At 53.6% G+C, this 22,436-nt stretch overlaps 2 protein-coding genes across 5 annotated transcripts in view; both read right to left on the bottom strand.

The window, feature by feature from the left end:
* Positions 1-1,480: 1,480 nt before the first annotated feature.
* STOML2 (stomatin like 2) lies at positions 1,481-10,812 on the bottom strand. 2 transcript variants are annotated; one of them, XM_083575839.1, is made up of 10 exons: positions 10,711-10,812; positions 9,274-9,426; positions 7,576-7,675; positions 7,023-7,081; positions 6,649-6,750; positions 5,958-6,092; positions 5,111-5,255; positions 4,248-4,327; positions 2,871-2,999; positions 1,481-1,738 (listed from the first exon to the last, which is right to left on the bottom strand). In XM_083575839.1, the coding sequence occupies exons 1-10, from the start codon at positions 10,762-10,764 to the stop codon at positions 1,586-1,588; spliced, it is 1,110 nt and encodes a 369-aa protein (XP_083431965.1). In that variant the 5' UTR covers positions 10,765-10,812; the 3' UTR covers positions 1,481-1,585. The 2 variants fall into 2 exon arrangements, with proteins under 2 accessions (XP_083431965.1, XP_083431966.1); XM_083575840.1 differs by having other exon boundaries at positions 9,274-9,421; positions 10,711-10,729.
* Positions 10,813-15,158: 4,346 nt separating this feature from the next.
* Positions 15,159-22,436, bottom strand: part of ATOSB (atos homolog B) — a 33,547-nt gene continuing 26,269 nt past the window's right edge. For all 3 annotated transcript variants that reach the window (XM_083575705.1, XM_083575704.1, XM_083575703.1), the window contains exons 6-10: positions 22,126-22,234; positions 21,264-21,422; positions 19,268-19,336; positions 18,879-19,075; positions 15,159-16,834 (exon numbers count right to left, since the gene is read on the bottom strand). In XM_083575705.1, coding sequence (XP_083431831.1) covers positions 16,681-16,834; positions 18,879-19,075; positions 19,268-19,336; positions 21,264-21,422; positions 22,126-22,234 — 688 coding nt within the window. In that variant the 3' untranslated portion in view covers positions 15,159-16,680. The remainder of the gene's footprint in view (positions 16,835-18,878; positions 19,076-19,267; positions 19,337-21,263; positions 21,423-22,125; positions 22,235-22,436) is intronic.

Raw genomic sequence — 22,436 nt, 5'->3', positions numbered from 1 at the left:
AAGGTAAAGGGACCCCTGACCATTAGGTCCAGTCGCGGATGACTCTGGGGTTGCAGCGCTCATCTTGCTTTATTGGCCGAGGGAGCCGGAGTACAGCTTCCGGGTCATGTGGCCAGCAGGACTAAACTGCTTCTGGCAAACCAGAGCAGCGCACGGAAACGCCGTTTACCTTCCCACCGGAGTGGTACCTATTTATCTACTTGCACTTTGACGTGCTTTCGAACTGCTAGGTTGGCAGGAGCAGGGACCGAGCAACGGGAGCTCACCCCGTCGCGGGGATTCGAACTGCCGACCTTCTGATCGGCAAGTCCTAGGCTCTGTGGTTTAACCCACAGCGCCCCCCCGCGTCCCTTTTGCTCATCAAAGGTCCCCCTTATTCTACCCATGTTCTGAAACTGGGTTCAATGATAGAGCTTGCATTTAACTTTGTGGCCCAACTGATTTAGTGTCTGTTTGTGGTGTGGCGTTTTTAAACTTCCTAGTAGGATGGAAAGGTAGTGCAGGAGGGACTCAGAGATACCAAAGTCAAGAAGACGTCCCAAGAAGAGCGACAACAGGCAGCTCAGCACTCTGTGAAGCTATTGTGACCCTGAGCCTCTCCCTTCACCTCTGGCTGAACCAACAGGGACTGAAGCCCGTTTCCCTTTTGTGATGGTGCATCGAGAGCCCCCAACACAAGCAGACTGCGCTTTGCCAGGACCTGGTCATGGTGCGATGAGGAGCTCCAGCTGCCACGCAGAGCTCGCCCTCGATGCTGCGCAGGAGAGCGCAGAACGAGGGCAAGAGGTGGGGGGTGGTGGTAGGACTGATTGCTGGGTTGTGTAGCACATTCCCCTCACAGATAAGGCCACAGCTGTCTGAACATCTTGCCCTCTGCCTAACCTTTTGCGGTCTCAGTAGTCTGCCGTGTCCTGTCTGTGACCTTTGTCTCTGAGACCTTTGTCTCCTTCGTCATACACTGTGCAAGGGGAAAATGACGCGGTGGAAACAGGTGCCAAAATAACTTTGTACCACCCCACTATTTTGGGACTGGAAGAGGTGTAAAGGTCACAGCCCAAAATGTATCTGCCTGGGTTTGCATATTGTGTCAATAAAAGGAGCCTCCACAGAGCTGGCCGGCAGCTTGCTTGCAGCTCACCTGTGCGTAGCTCACCTGCATTACCAAATCCTGCCTCATATCCTTCACTTCAGGGGGACACATTCTGCTCCAGACCAAAGGGGCAGGCTGGCGAACAGTAACCAAGACCCTTTGTCCCCAAACCGCTAGGGTAGAGAGTGGACCTGCCCTCAGCCTCATGGCACCCCCAACCCTTCCTGGGTGCCAATGGGGCATGGACAGTTTCCTGCCAAATTCCCCTGCAGGTTATTTGCGCCCTCCACAGGATTTGGGGCCGATGATCCCAGGGCCTTCATCCTCGTGTGGTTGAAAATCCTAGTCCGAGACAAGAGAGGTTCACCCCAAAACAAGGGGAGATGCTGGTTCCTGGCCATCTCCTTTTATTACATGATTAAATCCAAATTAGAAAATAATCCAAAGAGGGGAAGGACAAGAGTCCAAGGGCGGGGGGCAGGGGGGGCTTCTCCGTTAGCTGGTGCTCGGCTGCTGCTCCTGCTCAGTGTACTCTATGCTTGGGGGCGGAGGCGGAGGAGGGGCCTGGAGGGCGGGAGGAGCTGTGGCTTCTGCAGAGGCCGCCTTGGTGGGTTGGGGTTTGCTCAGGGAGCCATAGATTCCCATTGCCTGGGGAGAGAAAAGAGGGAGGGAGGGAGAGGTCAGAGCCCCTCAACACAGCACATGGCATGGATCACACAACACAGAAGTAACTGGAAGGATCTGCCCTCACTCTACCCAGCAACCCAGATTTCGGGCTGTTTTGCATTCTGCAAGAGGACCTCACCATACTAGCTCACCCCCCAGGGAGAAATGGAGCCATGGGGTAGATGACGACACACCGGTTATGCCGGGGGTCAGATGAGAAGCAGGCTCAACTTGCAGGTTCAAAGTCAATCGTTGCTTTCCAGCACTGCAAGGCTCCCGCTCCACTAAACAGCCGGATCATAGGCAGAGTTTGGGCTCCTGAAGGGCACCAGCTTCAATAATAATAATAATATAATAATAATTTATTATTTATACCCCGCCCATCTGGCTGGGTTTCCCCATCCACTCTGGGCGGCTTTCAACAGAATATTAAAATACAATAACCTATTAAACATTAAAATCTTCCCTAAACAGGGCCGCCTTCAGTTGTCTTTTAAAAGTAAAATAGTTGTTTATTGCCTTGACATCTGCTGGGAGGGCGTTCCACAGGGCGGGTGCCACTATGGAGAAGGCCCTCTGCCTGGTTCCCTGTAACCTCACTTCTCGCAAGGAGGGAAACGCCAGAAGGCCCTTGGCACTGGACCTCAGTGTCCGGGCTGAACGATGAGGGTGGAGACGCTCCTTCAGGTATATTGGGCCAAGGCCGTTTATGGCTTTAATAGTCAGCGCCAACACTTTGAATTGTGCTTGGAAACGTACTGGGAGCCAATGTAGGTCTTTCAGGACTGGTGTTATGTGGTGTGAGAAGCGCCTAGTTCTGATGGGATCAGACTGCAAGATGCCCAGTGGAGGCTCCTGACCCGAGGAGAGGCATTCCTTCCACCAGATACTTCCTCTCTTCCTCCCTCCCCAACCCCTGGCCAACAAGGAAACTGCTGAACTCTTGCAACCTTAGAAGCCTTAAGCGGCTCTTGTTTCATCTGCACGCAAGGATCTTTTGCTCTTGCGGTGTTTGACCTAAATCTCCTTCCTTATTGGACCCGCAGCCCTGCAAGCTCCTGCCCTCCACTGGTGCCAGCAGGTCCCAATCTGTCCGTCTGCACACCAAACTCACCTGGGCAACCATGCTGGACATGTCTCCCGTGCTGGATGGCAGAAGAATGGTGTTGGACTCTTTTGCCAGCTTGGAGAAGGCAGCCACGTACTGCTCAGCCACAGAGAGAGAAGCTGCACTGTTGCCGTTCTGGGAGGGAGAGAGGAGAGGAAGTGAGATGGTACAAAGACGCAGGAAAGAAAGACCGGGAGGAGGAAGAGAGGGAGAGAAATGTCCCAGAATGGGGCTCTCCTCCCCCAGCTTGCTTGGCGTTGAATAGAATAGAATTTATTATTTATACCCCACCCATCTGGCTGGGTTTCCCCAGCCACTCTGGGCGGCTTCCAAAGGATTAAAATACAGTAGTCTGTTAAACATTAAAAGCTTCCCTAAACAGGGCTGCCTTCAGATGTCTTCTAAAAGTCTGGTAGTTGTTTTTCTCTTTGACATCTGGTGGGAGGGTGTTCCACAGGGCGGGTGCCACTACCAAGAAGGCCCTCTGCCTGGTTCCCTGTAACTTGGCTTCTTACAGGGAGGGAATCACCAGAAGACCCTCGGAGCTGGACCTCAGTGTCCGGGCAGAACGATGGAGGTGGAGACGCTCCTTCAGGTATACTGGGCCGAGGCCGTTTAGGGCTTTAAAGGTCAGCACCAACACTTTGAATTGTGCTCGGAAATGTACTGGGAGCCAATGTAGGTCTTTCAGAACCGGTGTTATGTGGTCTCAGTGGCCGCTCCCAGTCACCAGTCTAGCTGCCGCATTCTGGATTAATTGCAGTTTCCGGGTCACCTTCAAAGGGAGCCCCATGTAGAGCGCATTGCAGTAGTCCAAGCAAGAGATAACCAGAGCATGCACCACTCTGGCCAGACAGTCCGTGGACACGGAGAGTCTCTTCCTGCATTCCAGATGGAGCTGATAAACAGCTCCCCAGGATACAGAATTGTCCTGCGTCTCCATGGACAGCTGTGAGTCCAAAATGACTCCCAGGCTGCACACCTGCTCCTTTAGGGGCACAGTTACTCCATTCAGGACCAAGGAGTCCTCCACACCTGCCCGCCCCCTGTCCCCCAAGAACAGTACTTCTGGTGTGACAGAGGACACCATTTCTGAGGGATGAGGAAGGACCAAATCAAGTCCCTATCCGTTTGCTTTGCAACCCAAGCACTTCCATCTCCTCTTGCCCAGACGAAAGACAACAAGGCAGGCTATTCTTAGGCTCAGAAGGGGCTTCGAACATCTCCTTCCACCAAAAGAGCCCAGGGTGGCAACTTAGCCAGAAGTTGGCTGCAAGGCCTTAGGAGAGCCGCTCCAAGCTGACACCAAGCGCATGCTGGGAAGCTCCCTCCCAAGGGGTCTCCCCAGGCAGGTGCTTCCCTTGAGACCACCCCCTCCATCACCTGCTGTGCCAGAGCAGCTGCCACGACTCGGATCGCTTCTGCTTTGGCCTGAGCCTTCACCAGAATGGCACTGGCCTCCCCTGGGAAAGGAAGCAAAGGGCTGTCAGGCAGGTTCAGGGGAGCCCCAAAGACCATGAACCACCCATCCCCCCCCCGGTAAAAAATGGGCTCAGCTCACAGCACAAGCAGTGCAGCAACTTCCTTTCACCAGGACCCCTTTCCCAATTACTCCAGACACCCCTGGGCCCCAGATGCTTCCCCGGGTGTAGAAGCTAGGAAGGAAATGAGGCAACCTCCCCAAACCGCCTGGAAAGAAGCCCCGATTCTAAAGCAGTGGGTGATAGCCAAGCAGAAATTAGAAAAGAATAATTATTTATACCCCACCCTTCCCGGTTCAGAAAACCGGGCTCAGGGTGGCTAACAAAAAAATAAAACACTTAATTGATGGAACAAAAAACAGCACAGGAGAAAGGGGCACCTCCTGTGGGTCAGGGTTCTGCTGGACCACGGGGAACAATGTCATCTTTGGTGGGTCGGGATCTGGCATCCTTTGCACAAGCAGCATCCCCCAACCTCTGTATTTCACAGCAGGTTTCTAGATCTCAAGGCAGATATCCTCCTTCAGGGATGAACTGTCACGCCTGCCCCACAGGACGGCCCTCTGTTCCCTGGCTGAGACTCCCAGCTGTTTCCCGCTGCACATTTATCCTTTGCACACATTATACCTCCCACCCCCCCATCCATTCATCTCACAAGCAACAGCACCAGAGGCTCCGAGTTATGGGGCAGAGGAGGAGGGAGGCAGCCTCCGAGGTCTCCCTGCCCTTCTCTGCCTTTAACCGGGAGAGGCCTCCCGAGGTTACCGGAAGCCTGGTTGATCTGCTCGGCCTTCTCCGCCTCCGAGGCCAGGATCTGAGCTTGCTTCCTCCCCTCCGCCACGTTGATGGCCGACTCCCGGGTCCCTTCTGACTCCAGCACGGTCGCCCGCTTGCGTCTCTCGGCCTCCACCTGGAAGGGAAAGCGCCGCTTGGTGAGACACCTGCCAACCTCCTGGCAGAAAAGCCGTGCGACCCTAAAGAGGAGCCCCAAGACACACAGAGATCACCGCTCCCAGGATCGATGGCTCCCACATCACAGGCAAAAAAGTCCTGTGTTCCAGAGCCTGCAAGGACGGCACCCACGCCAGGGAGAGGGAAAAGCAGCTGAGAGGCATCACCAGGACAGACTGCGGAGTCCCGTTCCCAGTCCGCAGCCAGATCAGAGCAAGCAAGCTGGACCACGGACGGAGGAGGCAGAGGGAATGGCAGTCTGCCCCCAGCCTCAACACAAAGAAAACAGAAAGAAAAGAAGAAGCAAGAAGCGGTAGAAGACATCAGGGAAAATGAAATAGAATTATATAAGAGACCAGATAATGCGGAAATAAAGAGAAATATTAAAATACTACAGTCACAATATTCTATTATAATAAATGAAGAAATGGAATGGAAATTAAGATTAATGAAACAGAGAAACTTTCAGTTTGCTAACAAGCCAGGCAAATTACTGGCTTGGCAGCTAAAGAAAAAAGAATGTGAAAGGATAATTAATAAAATCATAATTGGGGACAAAATAATAAGTGACTCTAAGGAAACTGAAAAAAGATTTGCGGAATTTTATAAAGGACTCTATAAAGAAGTGGCCCCCAGAGAGGCTTCCAAGGGCCCGGCTGACCTGCATCTGCATGGACTCCTTGACGCGAGGGGGCACGTGGATGTCCTTGATCTCATAGCGCAGGCACCGGATGCCCCAGTAGTCTGAAGCCTGGTTGATGGCGTCCACGATGCTGGCGTTGAGGTTTTCACGCTCCTGAGTGGGGAAATGTGGGGTCAGCGAGGGGGACAGCAAAGGAAGCTGCCTGCTTTGCCCCAGGCCAGCCACCGCCTGCTCTGACTGGCAGCTACACCTCTCCAGAGTCCTGGGCAGGGAAGGACCTTCCTCTCCACCCCTGACCCTTTTCAACTTGAGGTGCCTGTGGCTGAACCCAGGACCTCCTGCAGGCAAAGTATGAGCTTAGCCATGGATTCTTTCCCAGGCCTGGCTGTTCTCCAGCCCTCGCTGCCTGGGTGCTCTCACCAGCCAGAGGACCTGGTGAAGCAAAGCCTGTGCCCCAGATTCCTCAAAGCAGGCGACCACCCCCACTTCACCCAAGCCATGCCACACGGGGCACCTGCGGCAGATCTGAACCTCCTTGTATCATGCGGTATCCACACCCTGCAAGCTTTCTCTGCAGCTCCCCCAGAAACCCAGTCTGCCGCCCCTCCTGTTATACAGCCCTGGTCTGCCACAGAGCTCTTGCCCGCCCACTTCTACCCCCCTGTGCCAGATACACACCCCAGACCTCCCCCCACTTCCCGTGGCTCACCCGAAAGACTTTATCGAGGGTGAGCTTGCCCAGCTCAGACCTCATGGTGGTCTGGGCAAGCTGGGTGACGGCGTATTCAGGGTCCTCCACTCCATAACTGGCCTAGAGAGGAAAAGGAGGAGCAGAGGGATGGAACAGGAAGGCAGCACTGGCTGCCTGACACTCCCAGGGCCAAGGACAAAGGGAAAGGCCTCACCCCCTCCTGGCCCCAGAAGATGACAGAAAGCTCAGCAGCCACCCCCCTTCTTGCCCTCTCAGCTGTGCACCCCCAGACATGCACAAGAGCTGCCGAGATGTGGGGTGGAATCCTCTGCTGTGTCCCAGAGGGGCTCCTGGCTTGATTAGGCCACAGTCAGTTTCCAGGAAGGTAGTACCTTGTAGGGGTCCATGACTCGCAAGTAGAGGACGCCGTCGATCTGGAGGGTGACATTGTCTGCAAGGAAACAAGGAACAATTTCATGAAAACAAGGCAGAGGGCCCACGATGAAGATACAGAGAAGGCCCAACAGCAGGGGAATGAGGCAGCAAAGACCTACGCCCAAGCAAGTGCAGGTACAAGCAAGAGTTTCCCCAACCAAATAGCAAAGGTCCTTCCAACACAGAGAACAGAAAGTCTAGGCCTCCCTTTGTTTGGAGAAGGGTTAAGAACCAGACAATTGCTCTACAGGCATCTGGTCAATACTTTCTGAGGTAGACCGATTCAATTTGCAAAGGCCTTGGATGAACACAGACAGACAAAGCTCTGTCTTCACACATGTAACTATGCAAAGGAAAACTAAAGAACCTGGGTTATCCAGCACTGGCAAGGAGGTTTTGCTGGCCTAGACAGAGATGGACCACACCACAAATTACCCACTCCAGGGCTGGCCCCCAACTCTGCCCTGCCCGGCCCTTCCTCTCCTTGCCTCCCCAGCCAAATCTTCTCACCAAGGGTAACAGCCGACTGCTCTGGCACATTGATGACGATTTCCTTGAGGCTTTGCACGTAGCGGATGCGGTCGAGAAGCGGGATGAGGAAGTTCAGCCCCTGGCAAAAAGGGTTAGCAAAGGGGAAAGTATTTCTCCAGAACAGTCACCTCTTTCTCCACGCAACTAGTTGTTCCAGGTTGCTGAATTACCTGAGAGCTGAGCTTACGTTTTACACTGCTATAAACCAGGGGAGTGCAGACCCTGCGGCCCTCCAGTTCTTGCATGACTCAAGCTGTCCCTGAGGCCAGGCTCCTATGCCTCCTGTCTTAAAACAGCCTCACTGCTTGCCAGTTTGGTTCCCAGGACTAATTTAAGGTGCTCACGCTAGTGTTTAAAGCCCTGAATGACTTAGGTGCCAAATATCTGAAAGGTGGCCTCCATCCCTACAAACCTTCTCAGGTGTTAAGTGCGGCAAAGGGAGTTCTCATGGTACTTCCAGCACCCTCAAAAGTGCAACGGATGGTGACCTGGGAACAGGCTTTCTCTGTGGCAGCTCCTCAGTTGTGAATTCTCTCCTCACAGTAGTGCATCTAGAATCTGTCATACAGCTTTTTCCATATGCCAAAGAAACCTCTTTATGCTCCCTTTTGACACTTAAGATATTTTTGTGGGACTCACCACTTCAGTTTTGTTTAGTTGATACTGTGCTGCTTTTGCTTGGAATTGCTTTAATTGCTTACTTTCCCAAAAGATATCCAGTTATTTACATGGATGCAACTGATCAGTCCCACGTACATTTCCTGTTAAAAACCTTTGAAGATGCTATTTCGAGGCTGAACTTCGGGGGGGGGGTATTTTTGACAGGAAAATAACACTGAAGAGTGAACTTCAGTGCAAGACACTGTCCCTGGAAGGCTGCATTTGCTATTTCTTTCTTTTTTTAATGTCTGGGTAAAGGTCAAGGGACCCCTGACCATTAGGTCCAGTCATGGCCAACTCTGGGGTTGTGGCGCTCATCTCACTTTACTGGCCGAGGGAGCAGCGTACAGCTTCTGGGTCATGTGGCCAGCATGACTAAGCCGCTTCTGGCGAACCAGAGCAGCGCACGGAACCGCCGTTTACCTTCCCGCCGGAGCGGTACCTATTTATCTACTTGCACTTGACTTGCTTTTGAACTGCTAGGTGGGCAGGAGCAGGGACCGAGCAACGGGAGCTCACCCTGTCACGGGGATTTGAACCGCCGACCTTCTGATCGGCAAGTCCTAGGCTCTGTGGTTTAACCCACTGCGCCACCCGCGTCCCTTTAATGTCTGGGAGAAACCATCAAGTGGTAAATATGTAACTGTGTCGTCTAATCTAATGTCAGCATTTGTTTGTCTTTAAAGGTGCTACAGGACCCTTTACTTTAGTTAACAATGACCTCAATCTCCACTACCAGCCCAACCTGCACTTTCTACTTTCATCCAATGCCAGGCAAAACACTCTGCTTCCCTCTTTTCCTTCCTTTCCCTCCTTCAGAAGAGGGGCCTCCATTTTGGCAGTCTTGTGATTTTTTTGGCCATTTCTCTATATCAGAAAGCCAAGGACACCCTAACTCTGAAAACTTGTAAGCCGGACTGCCGTTAAAACCCAGCACGCACCCCACTGGTTCCTTAAAAACCACCCTTTGCAAATTCACCCCAAACCCCGATTGCTGAAAGCAGGACTGCTCCTTACTGGCTCCAGGATGCGATGGAACTTGCCCATCCGCTCCACCACCCAGGCTTCCTGCTGAGGCACAAAGAGGATCACCGTGTTCATAGGGAGGCTGGAGGACCATCTCTGCGGCACTCTGGCCAGCCACACCGTGGGCACCGGCCGCCTGCTGCTCTGCAAAGACATTGGGGGGGAAAGTCTAAGAGCGTGCAGAGAGAAGACTCCACCAGCTGCTGGGGGAAAACACCAAGGAGCACACAGGGAAGCAGACAGAGGTATGTCCATGTGCCCACCCCAAAGCTTCAGGCAAGTTTGGGCACAATTGCTTTTAATACCGTGTTTTAATGCTGCAACCCACCCTGGGACCTTAGGGCGAAGGGCGGGTAATATTCCTGCCTTTCTACCCCACCTTTTTCTCCAAGGGGCTCAAGGTGGCATATACTTCGCCTCCCGTTTAATCCCCACTCCAACCCTGTGTGGTGGGCTAGGCGGAGAGGAAGCGGCCGAGCCCCAAGGTCACCCCCAGAGGTCTTAATGGCCGAGTGAGGGTGATGGGAACCTTTGCCAGGCCACAGTCTGACACTAATCGCTACATCCCTAAACAAACAACAAAAAGCGGGTTTAGAAAAGCAACACCGGCCGGGACCCTCCCCTAAGACCTACCACCTTCTTAGCCCCCCTGGCCACTGCTCTATGCCTCTCTCAAGGAGAGCAAGGGGGCACCGAGTTGGGGGAGGGATAAGGAATCTCCACCTTTGCCCCCGCCGGCCGCCCCACTCCCACCGGCTCCAGAGAAGGAAACCCCCAGCCCCGCCTGCCCCAGCCCACCCCCCGCCGCCTGCGGCCTTTCCTAAACCTCTCCTCCAACGCCTCTCCTGTGTGCTTTTATTGGAGATCCTGAGGATCCTCCAGCCCAACTCCAGTGAACAGATCAGGCTTCCTCAACCTCGGCCCTCCAGATGTTTTTGGGACTACAACTCCCACCATCCCTAGCTAACAGGACCAGCAGTCAGGGATGATGCGAGTTGTAGTCCCAAAAACATCTGGAGGGCCGAGTTTGCCTGTGCCTGTTTGAAAAGCACCCAGGATTAATTCAGCAAGCAATTTGCACAGAAGCAAGACGCCGTTAGTTATGCCATATACAAAACAGACCCCACCATCCAGCCCCCGCCCGCCAATTCCCATCACCCCTAGCTAGCAGGACCAGTGGTCAGGGATGATGGGAGTTGTAGTCCCAAAACATCTGGAGGGCCGAAGGTTGAGGAAGCCTGGAAGAGATCCATGGAGATCCCAGAGGCGAAGAATATGTTTCCGAAACAGAGGCATAAAATGAAGGGAATGAAACTCCAGCCCCCCCCTGGACGGAGCGCAGGGTCTCTGCCCCGAGGAAGCAGCAGAGGCAGGAGCAGCGACGCCCCCTCTCCCCGGGTCCCCCACCCCTTCCTTCCCCTCGCCCACCTCCCGGAGGAGCAGCCCCCGCGCGACCCCCCGCGCCGCCCGCAGCGCCAGCATCGCCCTCGCCGCCTCGCCGCCCTGCCCCGCTCTGCGCACGCGCCGCCCCCGCCGCCGGAAGCCGGAAGCCGGTCCGGCCCCGAAAGCCTTCCGCCCGGACCGAGAAAGAGGGCGGCCCGCCGGGAGAGAGAAACGGGGCGAGGAGGGGCCCGGCCTGCGCCGCCTCCGCCCGCAGTCCCTCGCTCTCGCCCCGCAGATGCGAGCGGGAAGCGGACGTGGATTCCCTCGCTGCGCGGGAGCGAAGCAGTTCACCTGCGGAACTGCCTGCCACGGGAGGCCGGGCGCTTTCACGGAGGAGGCGGGCGGGGGCTGGATGGGGGGGTCTGTTTTGTATATGGCATAACTAACGCCGTCTTGCTTCTGTGCAAATCGCTTGCTGAATTAATCCCGGGTGCTTTTCAAACAGGCCTAGGCAAACTCGGCCCTCCAGATGTTTTGGGACCACAACTCCCATCATCCCTGACCGCTGGTCCTGTTAGCTAGGGATGATGGGAGTTGTAGTCCCAAAAACATCTGGAGGGCCAAGTTTGCCTAGGCCTGCTTTAAAAGAAGGCTGGTTTCTGTCATGGCTCTTGCAAATGAATCTGTCAAGAGCTTATGGCCCCAAACACTGCTCTCTGCTCTTTGAAGTAGCTTAGACCAGGGGTAGGCAACCTAAGGCCCAGGGGCCGGATCCGGCCCAATCGCCTTCTAAGTCCGGCCCACGGACGGTCTGGGAATCAGCGTGTTTTTACATGAGTAGAATGTGTCGTTTTGTTTAAAATGCATCTCTGGGGCATTATTTGTGGGGCCTGCCCTGGTGTTTTTAATGTGTGCTTTTATTTAAAATGCATCTCTGGGTTATTTGTGGGGCACAGGCATTCATTCATTCATTCCCCCCCCAAAAAAAAATATAGTCCGGCCCCTCAAAAGGTCTGAGGGACTGGCCCCCCGCTGAAAAAGTTTGTTTCCTGTGAAAGCCCATTAATCGGCCCAGCTGTCCTTATCTGCTTTGTTCTAGCCAAGGAATGTAAAAGAGAAAGGGCCTCTGTTAGAACAGGCGTGAAGGAGTTTGTCTCCTGTGTCTAGAAAAGAGGTCTCGAGGTCAGGCTGATCTAATTACAGTGGTACCTTGGGTTACATACGCTTCAGGTTACAGACTCCAGAAATAGTGCTTCAGGTTAAGAACTTTGCTTCAGGATAAGAACAGAAATCGGGCTCTGGCGGCGAGGCGGCAGCAGGAGGCCCCATTAGCTAAAGTGGTGCTTCAGGTTAAGAACAGTTTCAGGTTAAGAACGGACCTCCGGAACGAATTAAGTACTTAACCTGAGGTACCACTGTACAGTCATACCTCGGGTTGCGAACACTGCGGGTTGCGTGTTTTCGGGTTACAGACGGTGCCGAACCTGTAAGTACCGGAACGAGTAACTTCCAGGTTCCTGCGCTTTGCATATGCGCAGAAGCACTTAATCACGGCATGCACATGCACAGACACAGTGCTGCGGGTTGTGAACGTGCCTCCCGCACGGATCACGTTCGCAACCGGAGGTTCCACTGTACAGCCAGGGAGGGGGGGGGGGAGGCTTATAAAGAAAGGAAAACTTTTTCTCAGTGGGAAATTTCCACTCCTTTGTTTGGATGTGCTTGCCCTCTTTGCTCAGCTGAATAAAGGTGTGTTCATTAGATCTCCCTGTCTCTATTATTGACTCTCTGTCCAAGACAGCTCAGGTCCGAATAGGGGACCCAACAAGATCCCCAGGCCCCTCTTCACCCCCTCCCTCCTGCCTCAGCCCCCTGCAGTGGGAGAAGACCACCTCTGGCCAACAAGCCCGACCCACTTGGCTCGACAGGCTCTGGAGGAACCGGCCCTTTCCATTCGGGTTCTGCAGATCCCTTTTTAAGTGCCCCCCCCCCTTGATGTCCTCTGGTGTTTTACAAGGGGACTATGCAATTATTTTTATCTACTTATAAACGAACCTATTGCTGCATCCTGTCACGGCTTAAAATTGGCCGCTGTTTCTTTAACGCTTAAAAAGTTGGGTCAGCATGAGTCAGCGGCCTGCACCGGGTTGTATATATAGAGTGAGAAATGTTAGTTTGTGTTGTTGGGTTAGTTGGTTGGTTAGTGAGAGCTGGTAGTGTTGAGGTGTGTATAGATGGCCAGTCGCTTTTGCAGAAAGACTTTCAAGAATAAAAGCAGAAAGTACTCTGCAAGTATACTCTTCTCGTGGACTCTTTTATGCCGACAAGGGTCCGAGGACCAGGCTGAGGCAACAAAGGGAGGTCAGAACCCTTTCTTTTTTTTTTACAAACACTGACACCTCCATCTGCTGTACTGGGGCCTGTTCCATGAAGCTCGTTGCACGCAAGACCCACTGAAATTCATGGACTGAATGAAAGTCACGTCTAGCGATTAAATGAGGTCTGCTCTGGAGCAAAACTTAAGCGGAACATCACCTGTTGTGTAACAGTGTGGGTGATGATTTTGAAACATGCTGCTTTGGTAGGATTTTGTCCTGAGGAGTGTTTGCTGGAAATAAAATTACAGAATAGTATAGTTGGAAGGGATCCCGGGGGTCATCTAGTCCAACCCCCTGCAGTGCAGGAATCGCAACTAAGACATCCCCGACAGATGACCATCCGACCTCTCCTTAGAAACTTCCAAGGAAAGAGAGTCCACCTTCCCTTAATGGTACGTCAAGGCCATTTGTAAACCGAATCTCCTTTTGTTCGTTTCTCTTAATTAGAAGACATCTGAAGGCAGCCCTGTATCGGGAAGTTTTTAATGTATGATGTTTTATCATGTTTTTATATGTGTTGAAAGCTGCCCAGAGTGGCTGGGGCAACCCAGCTAGATGAGCAGGGTATAAATAAATAAAAAAATATTATTTAAAATGTTGAACACCACGGAACCTCGGTGTCTCCCTTGTTAAGAGTTCCCCATTAATTGTGGCAGCAAGGCCATCTTCTGACCTGTTTTTAAAAAAGGTAAAGGACCCCTGACAGTTGTTGTGAGGTGGATCATACACCATGCACAGAAAGCCAGGCTGAAGTCAAAGGAAGTTACTACTGCTCCCTCAGGCCTGAAAACAAGGAATTTCTGCCAAAGGAGGGGAAAAGAACTGTTTTTAGTTCTCTGTTGGGAGCCACCTAGAGTGGCTGGGGATACCCAGCCAGATGGGCAGGGTATAAATATTATTATTATTACCTCTGATGGAAACTGTAATCCAGCAACATTTGAAGGGCACCAAATTGGCTCTCCTTGCTCTCAGCTTATTATTACACACAAAAGCAGCTGTGTAAAGAAACGCCTGAGCAGTTGAGGACTGTTTCCCCACTAGTCAGGGTCCTTTGGCTACTCTACTAGTGTGACAGCCACAAAGGGCCTTGGCAACATCTAGCTCCGGTAGTCACATTCCTGCCAAAAAAGGAAGGTTTTGGTGCAATGGCAAAAGGTCCCCAAAGAGGAGTCCTTAGGTAGGGAGTTTGAAAGCCAGGGCAAAGTGACAAAGAAGACCTTCTCCTGCATTGATGCATTTCAAAGGCGATTATACTCACTCTAATGTGTGGGATGCCATTGAAAAGTATTTGGATATTGCAACTGGCCCAGAATGCAGTAGTCAGGCAAGAGTTCTAAAATGCAATAGGCTGAAGTTCTGTTTTTTACATTTAAAGCTCCAATGGTCTGGCACCAGGATATTTGAAGGACCATCTCCTATTCAACACCATATACGTATGCACTGAAGCGATCTTTGGAGACCCTGTTCTGGGTCTTCCATGCAGTAGGCTGCTGTGTGGGACACAGCCTTCTCAGCAGTGGCACCTACATTGGGCAGGACCGGCGAGGGCAGAGCCGAGCTTGTGGCGAGGGTAAAAGCCCTTCTTGCAAAGGAGAGCTGTTCCTTTCTACATGATTTTGTGGCTTCGTGATCTTTTGAGGACGAGGAGGGCAAATGCAGAGAGGGAGAGGCAGCCATGGCTAATAGCTAGGATAGCTAGATGGGCCTCCTTGGACAGAGGCAGTCTACCTCTGAATACCAGTTACAAACAAGCAGGGGAGGGCCTTTGGCTGCTTGTGGGGCTTCTCAGAAGCAGCAGTTGGTGGTTGATGATGAAGACTGACCAGTGCAGGAAACAGGAAGCTGCGATCCAGCAGGGCTGCTCTAAGGCTCCAACAGAAAACGAGTGAAAGAGACCCTTTCTCCTGGCGCAGATGGGAAGAACCACCCTACAAAGAGTCATCCTGGGCAAGTTCCATTCAGGGGCAACTGCTGAGATTACTCTGAAGACAACAGGCCAGTGCCTGACTGACGCCCAGGCTCCGGGCCGCTCTTTGGGGTCTTGTGAGGAGGGTCCTCTTGACGTTAAACGGAGGCCGGAGAGTATTGCAAGCACAAAATGAAGACACACTCCCATTTCCAAACACACATTTATAGAATTTTCTTTTTTTAAAAAAAAAAAAAGAGAGAGAAAGTATCTGGTACAGTCCTTTCTATCTTTTTTCTTCAATATAAATATTTTCAAGTGTCTACAATGGTTGCCCCTCTCCTCTCCTCCTTCCTGTTTCGTCACGGGAGCAGGACGTGGGAGGAGACGCAACGCAGGGGCAGTTCGGAGGGTGAGGCGAAGTTCCCCTCTCCTCCTCCTGCTCCTCAAAGACCAAAATCCTTCACAGAAGCAAGGCTTCCTTTCTCCTTTGTGAAATGGTGCAAATCGCCCCTGCGCCACCCCCCTCCCACCCCCCTGGCAGGGGCCTCAAGGTGATTGCAAAGGCAGCATTTTTGACCCCCAGCCCACCCCCAAGAACCCCCTAACAAAAAACCCCAATACAGCGAAACTGCCATGCAGGAGTCCCAAAACAACTTCAACTCGGCTCCTCCACACCCCACCCACCCATGGCAACGTCGTCAAGTTTGGCACCGTGTACGTCTTCAACCTGAGGTGGGCATGGAATGGGCAGGGAGGTGGTCTTGGCTCAAGACACGGAGACCCAGCAGCGAGCGACACTCACTGTCTCCCCACCCTCAAAACACAGCTTCTCCCAAGACGCCCCTCCTGCGTTCTGCCTCTTGGAAACCCCCCAGGTGGACCAGGCGTTGTGATGCCAGGAGCCGGGCCCTTTCGCGGTGGTCTGCCTGCGCCAAGCCCTCGGCCAGCTGGGCAAGATCCGGGGGCTGCCGAGTCTCGTGCATCGGGCAAAAGGCAGGGGAGAGCAGGGGAGGGCTGATGCCCTAGAGAAAGGGCAGGGAGCCTGGCCCCCAGGAGGAAGGAATCCCGGACGCGAAGGAAGCCCCGTGGGGTGCAAAGAACGGCTTGCTCTCTCCCCCCACCACGCACAGCTGCTCTTCGCACGTTCAAATGCAAAGCTGGGAGGTCTCACCGTCCCCAGCACATCCGTGACTCCATCCTCTGCTTGCCAATGCGAGCCATTTCCGCTCAGGTGGCGGCCCATGAAGCAGATGGAGGCCTCTGCCTGGATGGTCAAGGCTGCATCTCCAGTCTTCCTTCCCTCCTGCCCCCTCATGACCCTTTCAGTGCTTCATACTTCCAACACACACACACACGCACACACATATATATGTCTCACCCCGCCCTCCACTCTGATGGCCCCAAATCTTAATGTCAGAGCCCCAGCCCCTCTTTGTCTCTGCCCACCCCACCCCTGTTTCAATGCCACCCTGCCCCTCCTTCGGCCGGGCCCCTTCCTTCGGTTCCTCCTGCCCCCCACCCCCTGCCAAACCGCACAGGGCACCGCAACTAGAGCTTAGAAGCACTGCATTTGAGATCCAGGCTGGGCGCAGGCCTCTCTCGAGAGGCAGACAAAAAAACTATGAGCCCAGTTCATCTTTCGCACTCAGGACCCTTCCTCTTCCTTCTTCATCTGCCAAAGCCCTGTTGGCTCCAGGTGGGGTTCTCCCCACGTCCATCCATCCTCCCTCAGGCTCGAGGGGAGTAGCAGGGGTTACGTGGGAGTTCGGTGAAGGACTTCAGTTCGTAGGGGATCCCCGAATCAATCTCAATCGACTTGCGGGAAAAGAGCAGGCGGATGTTGTCGTGCAGGTAAATCTTCCCCGACTTGGAGCTGTGGAACCTGGGAAGCAGAGGAGGCACGTTTCAGAGGTTAGGAATCTGGAGCACCATAAGGAGAGCCTGCAGCTGGATCAGGCCAGGGGCCCATCTAGTCCGGCATCACCAGATTCCTCAAGGAGAAACCCATAAGCAGAGCACAAGAACAACTCTCTCCTCCTGAGATTTCCAGCAACTGGCATTCAGAAGCACGGCTGCCTCCAGCTGTGGAGGCAGAGCAGAGCCATCCTGGCTTGTAGGCATCCAAAGCCCTTTCCCCTATGAATCTAAAGGGGGGCAGTCTGCTTAGCTTGAGGAACAAAGGCACTATAGCCCCAAGTGGGGTAAGACGTTGGCAGGGAGCGGAGGAGAGCCTACAGAGCTGATTTAGGAAGATGGCATTCGATCCATTCGAGTGGACTGGCTTTGATGGGGCGGTGGGGGGAGGCGGCCTGGAGGAGAAGGGCCAGATCCAGCACTTAAAGGTGCTTGGGCCCAGCCTGGATGGTGTGCTAAGCTTCGACCTGCTGGGGCAAACCATCTTCACCTGAAAGGGGAGGCAGAGGAGAGGTCACTTGGCTCCCACATTAAGTATCCCTACACAAAAGACATGACAGAATGAGGATCTCCAATGAGGCGACATGTGGGAAGATTCAGGCCAGATTCAAGAAAGAATTTCTTCATGCAGTGCAGAGTTAAGCTGTGGAACTCCCTCCCATAGGAAGCAGCGATGGCCACCAACTTGGATAGCCTTAAAAGAGGGTTGGAATGGCTACTTCGTCTCGATGGCTGCAGGCAGTGATGCTTCCGAATTCCAGTTTCTGGAAATCTCTTGTGCTCGAATCCTGCTTGCCGTTTCCCCATTAGGGCCACTGTGAGAACAGGAGCCTGGGCTAGAGGAGCCTTGTCACTCTTCTTAAAGTGGCCATACCTATTTGAAATACATTTCCTTGTGATCTTTTAAGGAAAATGGGGCACAAAAATGTCACTGCCCAAGACAGCTTTTCCCCTAGAGCAGGGGTCAGCAAACTAAGGCCCACAGGCTGGATCAGGCCCACCTGGGTCGTAAATCCAGCCCGCGCCCCAAAGCCGGAACCTGCCGCAAAGCTGAGATTCCTAGCGATGGTGAGGGGAGGAAGAGGCCAGGCGGCTGTGGCTTTGCCACTCAATCGCCGCACCTGGTTTACCTCGGCATAGCACAGGGACGTCTCTGCCAATCAAACACAGTGCCTGGTTTACTTCAGCGGCGTTTGATTGGCAGAGATTGGCTCCTCCCGCCTTGCCACCTCCAGAAGTCCGCTTTCCCTTCCCTGCCAGCTTCCACCTGCACTGCCAGGAGACGCCGCGGATCAGAGCGTAGCTGCACCCTGCCCTGCCACTGGTTGCATGGACACTAAGAGCCCTAAAGATGTGCTTACTCGCAAGTAAGCCACAATCGTTTCAAGGCCGCTTGTTCAGCGCCTGAAGAACCGCTCAAGCCCACTGAGATGAAATGCGCTACGGATCGCGCCCCTGGGAAGGTAAGCACAGCAGCTGGCCCCCCTCACCTCTTCTTCCAGCTCCCCCCATGCTGGTTCTCCAGCCCACCACAAGGTCTGAGGGACAGTGGACCGGCCCGCGGCTAAAAAATAATGCTGACCCCTGCCCTAGAGAATGCCAGGATCAGGCACCATTTGACTGCCATGCCTGGGGTGGCGGGAGGGGGGGTGAGGAGCAGCCTCCCCACCTCCAAGGCAACTGGGGGAAACAGCCCCATGGAAATATGGAGGTGGCAGCAGCCCCAAAAACACTCACATTGCATTTGTATTATATTTTGCGTAGGACTTTCAGAAATCACCTTAAACCTTCCAGTTGGGATTCCTGCACTGCTGGGGGTTGGTCTGGATGACCCTTGGGGTCCCCCTCAACGCTACGCTTCTGGGATTCTATGCTTGGGCCCAGAAGCAAAAGCCCTAAGCGGGTCTTGTGTTGGGCGTGTAAATAGATAGTCCTGCCAGGACAGGACTAGGGTGGCCCAGGAAGGGCCCAGGGACCCCAGACGGCCAGCCCCACGGCCAGCTCTTCCTCACCTCAGGTGCATCAGGTAGCAGAGGACCTTCCTGGGCACCTCGCTCTGGGCTGGGCTGGGGCCTTGCTCCACCTCCTCGCCAACGGGAACCAGGAAGATGCGATGGCGCAGGAAGGTGAGGTGGTTGGCGGGCATGTCGTGGAAGTCGTAGGTCACCAGGAACATCTTCACCACCGTCTTGTTGGGGTTGAATAAGGTCTGCAAGAGGGGAGGCCGTCACGGAGGCGGGGGAGAGCGGCTGCCCCACGGAGGGGGGCATTGCAAGGGGTCTCTGGGCTCCCCACCCCCAAACCTTAGGCCAGCGCGGCCCCCACACCTCCCTGCTCGCCTCTCTCTTCACACGCACAGCTCAGGAGCCAGGCTGCCCACCTGCCCGCCTCTTCAACTCACCACTTGGATGGTGCCCGTTTTGGGGATGCTGTAGCCCTTCTTCCCCAAGGATTCCAAATCAATGACTCCCTGGAGCAGAGAGAGAAGGTTAGGGGCTCAGGGGGGTTCAGAGGACGGTGGGAGGGGCAGGGAAGGGGCACCCGGGCTAGGGCAGTGGAATGACGCTCACTTTGCAGACTGGGAAGCCACAAGTCCTGGGAGGGGTGCTGTGGGCGATGGAAAGGGCAGTTCCACTGGGCAGCAGCCAGGGCAGAGCATTTTGTGGCCACTTGAGCCACAGGAGAAACGCTGGACTAGCTAAGACCTTTCCATAGATAGATGATAGATTTCTTAGTTTGCAAAAACACGTGCGTTGTCTCTTTATTCAAGTTGTGTTTTCTACAGATCAGTTTCATTTGTTGCAAGACATTAGTGCTGCATACAGTATTAGGTTAGGAAGAAGAAGAGAGAGGGGAATAGTATTTGGGGTGGGGTCAGGTGGCAATGCTTCTATTCTACTTAGTGTATGTGTGAGGTTTGTGTCAGCATCACTTGTGTGGGTCTCCTTACTATTCGCTTGTTGTATTTCCTTGGTGGTGAGAGAGGTTGGGGGTGGCCAAGGGGGTGGGTGGTTGTCTTTGGTTGGCTGAGATGGTCTTTGTTTCCATGTGTGAGTGGGGTGGGTGTGTTTAGATCAGGTTAGCCATATTGATTTGTATGCTGTTGGTGGATTTTTGTCATTGTCTTGTTGGGCTGTGTGTGTGATAAAGGGGAGCCATACCGGGGTGAAGGCATCTTCTTCTGTTTGTTCCCGTGTCAGATTCAGTTTATTGGTTAATTTTTCTAATAAGGCTGTTTCCCATACTATTTGGTACCATTGGTCCATGTTTCCTCCTGACAGGTCTCTCCAGTGTCTGGTTATGATGCTTCTGGCTACTGAGAGTAGGTAGGTTATAAGTTCTTTGTGATGTGAGTGGCCATTATTGTCTTGGAAGATGTTTAGTAGGGCCAATTCTGGGGTGGTGTCTAATATTTGCTTAGCTATTTTACATATTTCTTGTATGGCTGTTGTCCAGAATAGTTGGATTTTGGGACATTCCCACCAAATGTGGAGGTATGTGCCTGTGGAAGTGCACCCTTTCCAGCACTTTGGTGAGGTTCCTGGGCGTATTAGCGCTAGTTTTCTTGGTGTTAGGTACCACCTGTAGGTGATTTTCAGAGTGAGTTCTTTCCTTTTTGTTGATATGAATTTGAAGGCGGGGGTTAGACCACATTCTGGTCCATTGAGTGGGGTTAATCTCATAGCCTATGTCATCCTCCCATTGTTTCTTGATTGTGTCTAAGGAGTTTGTGGGATTTTGGAGTAGTATTTTGAATACTGCGGATACCATCCGTTTGCCGTGTCCCTTTGTTGTTAGGAGGAGGTTTTCGAAGGTTGTCAGGGCCCTAGTTGCTGCTGATTTTACTACTGGATTGTTTAAGAGGGCATGTAATCAGTGACGTGTTAGCCCCTAATTTGTCTTGTATTTCTTATGTCAAAGTGGGTTTGTTATTTTTGTAGAAGTCTGCTAGACGGTATAAGCCTTTGCCTTGCCAGGTTTTTATCTGGAGGTTTTGTGCTGCATGAAGGAATAATGGGGGGTAAGCCAGGGGGATTAGTGGGGATGGGGATGGGGACAGTTTGCCTGCTTCTTCCTTCCATGCTTTAAGCGTGGTCTGTGTGAACCTGTGTAGTGTTGTGGGGATTTTCCTTAGATTGTTTTGGGAAATGTGTTTTGTTTTTTCTATTTCGACGATTTGAAATGTTAACATGATAAAAATAAAAAATCTTAATAACAATTTAAACAAAAAAAAATAGAATGTATGGGGTTTATCCCAGCCAGGTTCACTCATGACCAACCTGGGGCGGCCAATGCCACCCCATTGCCCCAGTGGGTCTGTCCACTGAAGTCAGCCCCTGCCATGCCACCAGCCCCCCCTTCCCAAAGCCCGCTCCCCCCCACCCCAGGGCGCCTACCAGGAAGGGCGAAGGGGCGCTGTGCTCCGCTATGTCAAAATAGGTGACTTCCACAGGGAGGGTGGCATGCTGCGGGCAGTAGGAGCCGCTGGCCCCGATCTCCGCCGTGAAGCCCTCGATCCGGCCGGCCGGCGGGAAGCGCCCCTTCAGGATGGACTCCTGCGCAGGGAGGAAAGAGGGTGGGTGGGCCAGCCAGGCAGCAGGGGAAGGGAATGGGCTCCCTCTCCACACACAAAGGGGCCTCCCAACTCATCTCCAACCCCCCTTGTATCCTGCAACTCAGCCATGCGGGCAAAGGGCTCTTTAACCCTTCCCTCCCCAGTGCAAACAGCAAGAGCAGCTCAGGCACTTGCATAATAATAATAATAATAATAATAATAATAATAATATAATGGTACCCCAACCACCTGGCTGGATTGCACAGCCGCTCTTGACAGCATCCACACTGGAGGCCAGAAAAGGGTGCCTAGGAGCCCTTTGCCATCACAGTGGGCAAAAGGAGCCACGTCATGCTGAAACCTCTTTACACGGGGGGGGAGGGCGCGGACATGTCCTGGATGGCCCTCTGTCCTGGATGCTTCAGTTGAGATTCATGGATTGAAGGGGGTTGGACTACATGGCCCTTGGGTCCTTCCCAACTCTATGAGTCTCTGTTTCCATGTCCAGAGTGCCCTTTACCCAGGACTCAGCTCTCCCAGGGCCACATAAAGGGCGGAGGCAACATCCGCTGCCCCTCCAGCCCCACCCCCCGGGGCAGACGGAGCCGGTCTCCCCATGGAAGAGGCACCTCCCCGCCCTCCTCAGTCCTGGGCGCCCGAGAGGAAGCGCTCCCTCGCACCCAGAGCCTCCCAGCCGCCGTTACCTCAAAGTTCCCCAGCAGGGCGCGGCTGGTGGAGGTGGTGGCCCAGGGGGTGGCACTGGGGGGCCGGCAGCCCGCTGGGCTCCTGGGCAGGCTGCTGCGGAGATGTCTCCTGTTGGGGCAGAAGGTCGGGGGGTCAGTTTGAGCAGAGGCCCCCCACGCCCTGCCCACCCCGGAGACCTGCCAGAGCAAAGCTCCCAGGCAGCTTCTCCAGAGAGCTGGGGGGGGCGACCCCTCCCTCTGCCAGGGAGACAGCCAAGGGCACGAGGGCAAGGCTGCCAGCCAGGGCACCCAAGCAGGGAAGGCCCAAGAGT

Source organism: Podarcis filfolensis, assembly GCF_964270895.1.
Source record: "Podarcis filfolensis genome assembly, chromosome: 11".
Classification (NCBI taxonomy): Eukaryota; Metazoa; Chordata; class Lepidosauria; order Squamata; family Lacertidae; genus Podarcis; species Podarcis filfolensis.
Note: the sequence above shows the minus strand (reverse complement) of the source record. Positions and strands in the feature narration are given on the sequence as shown.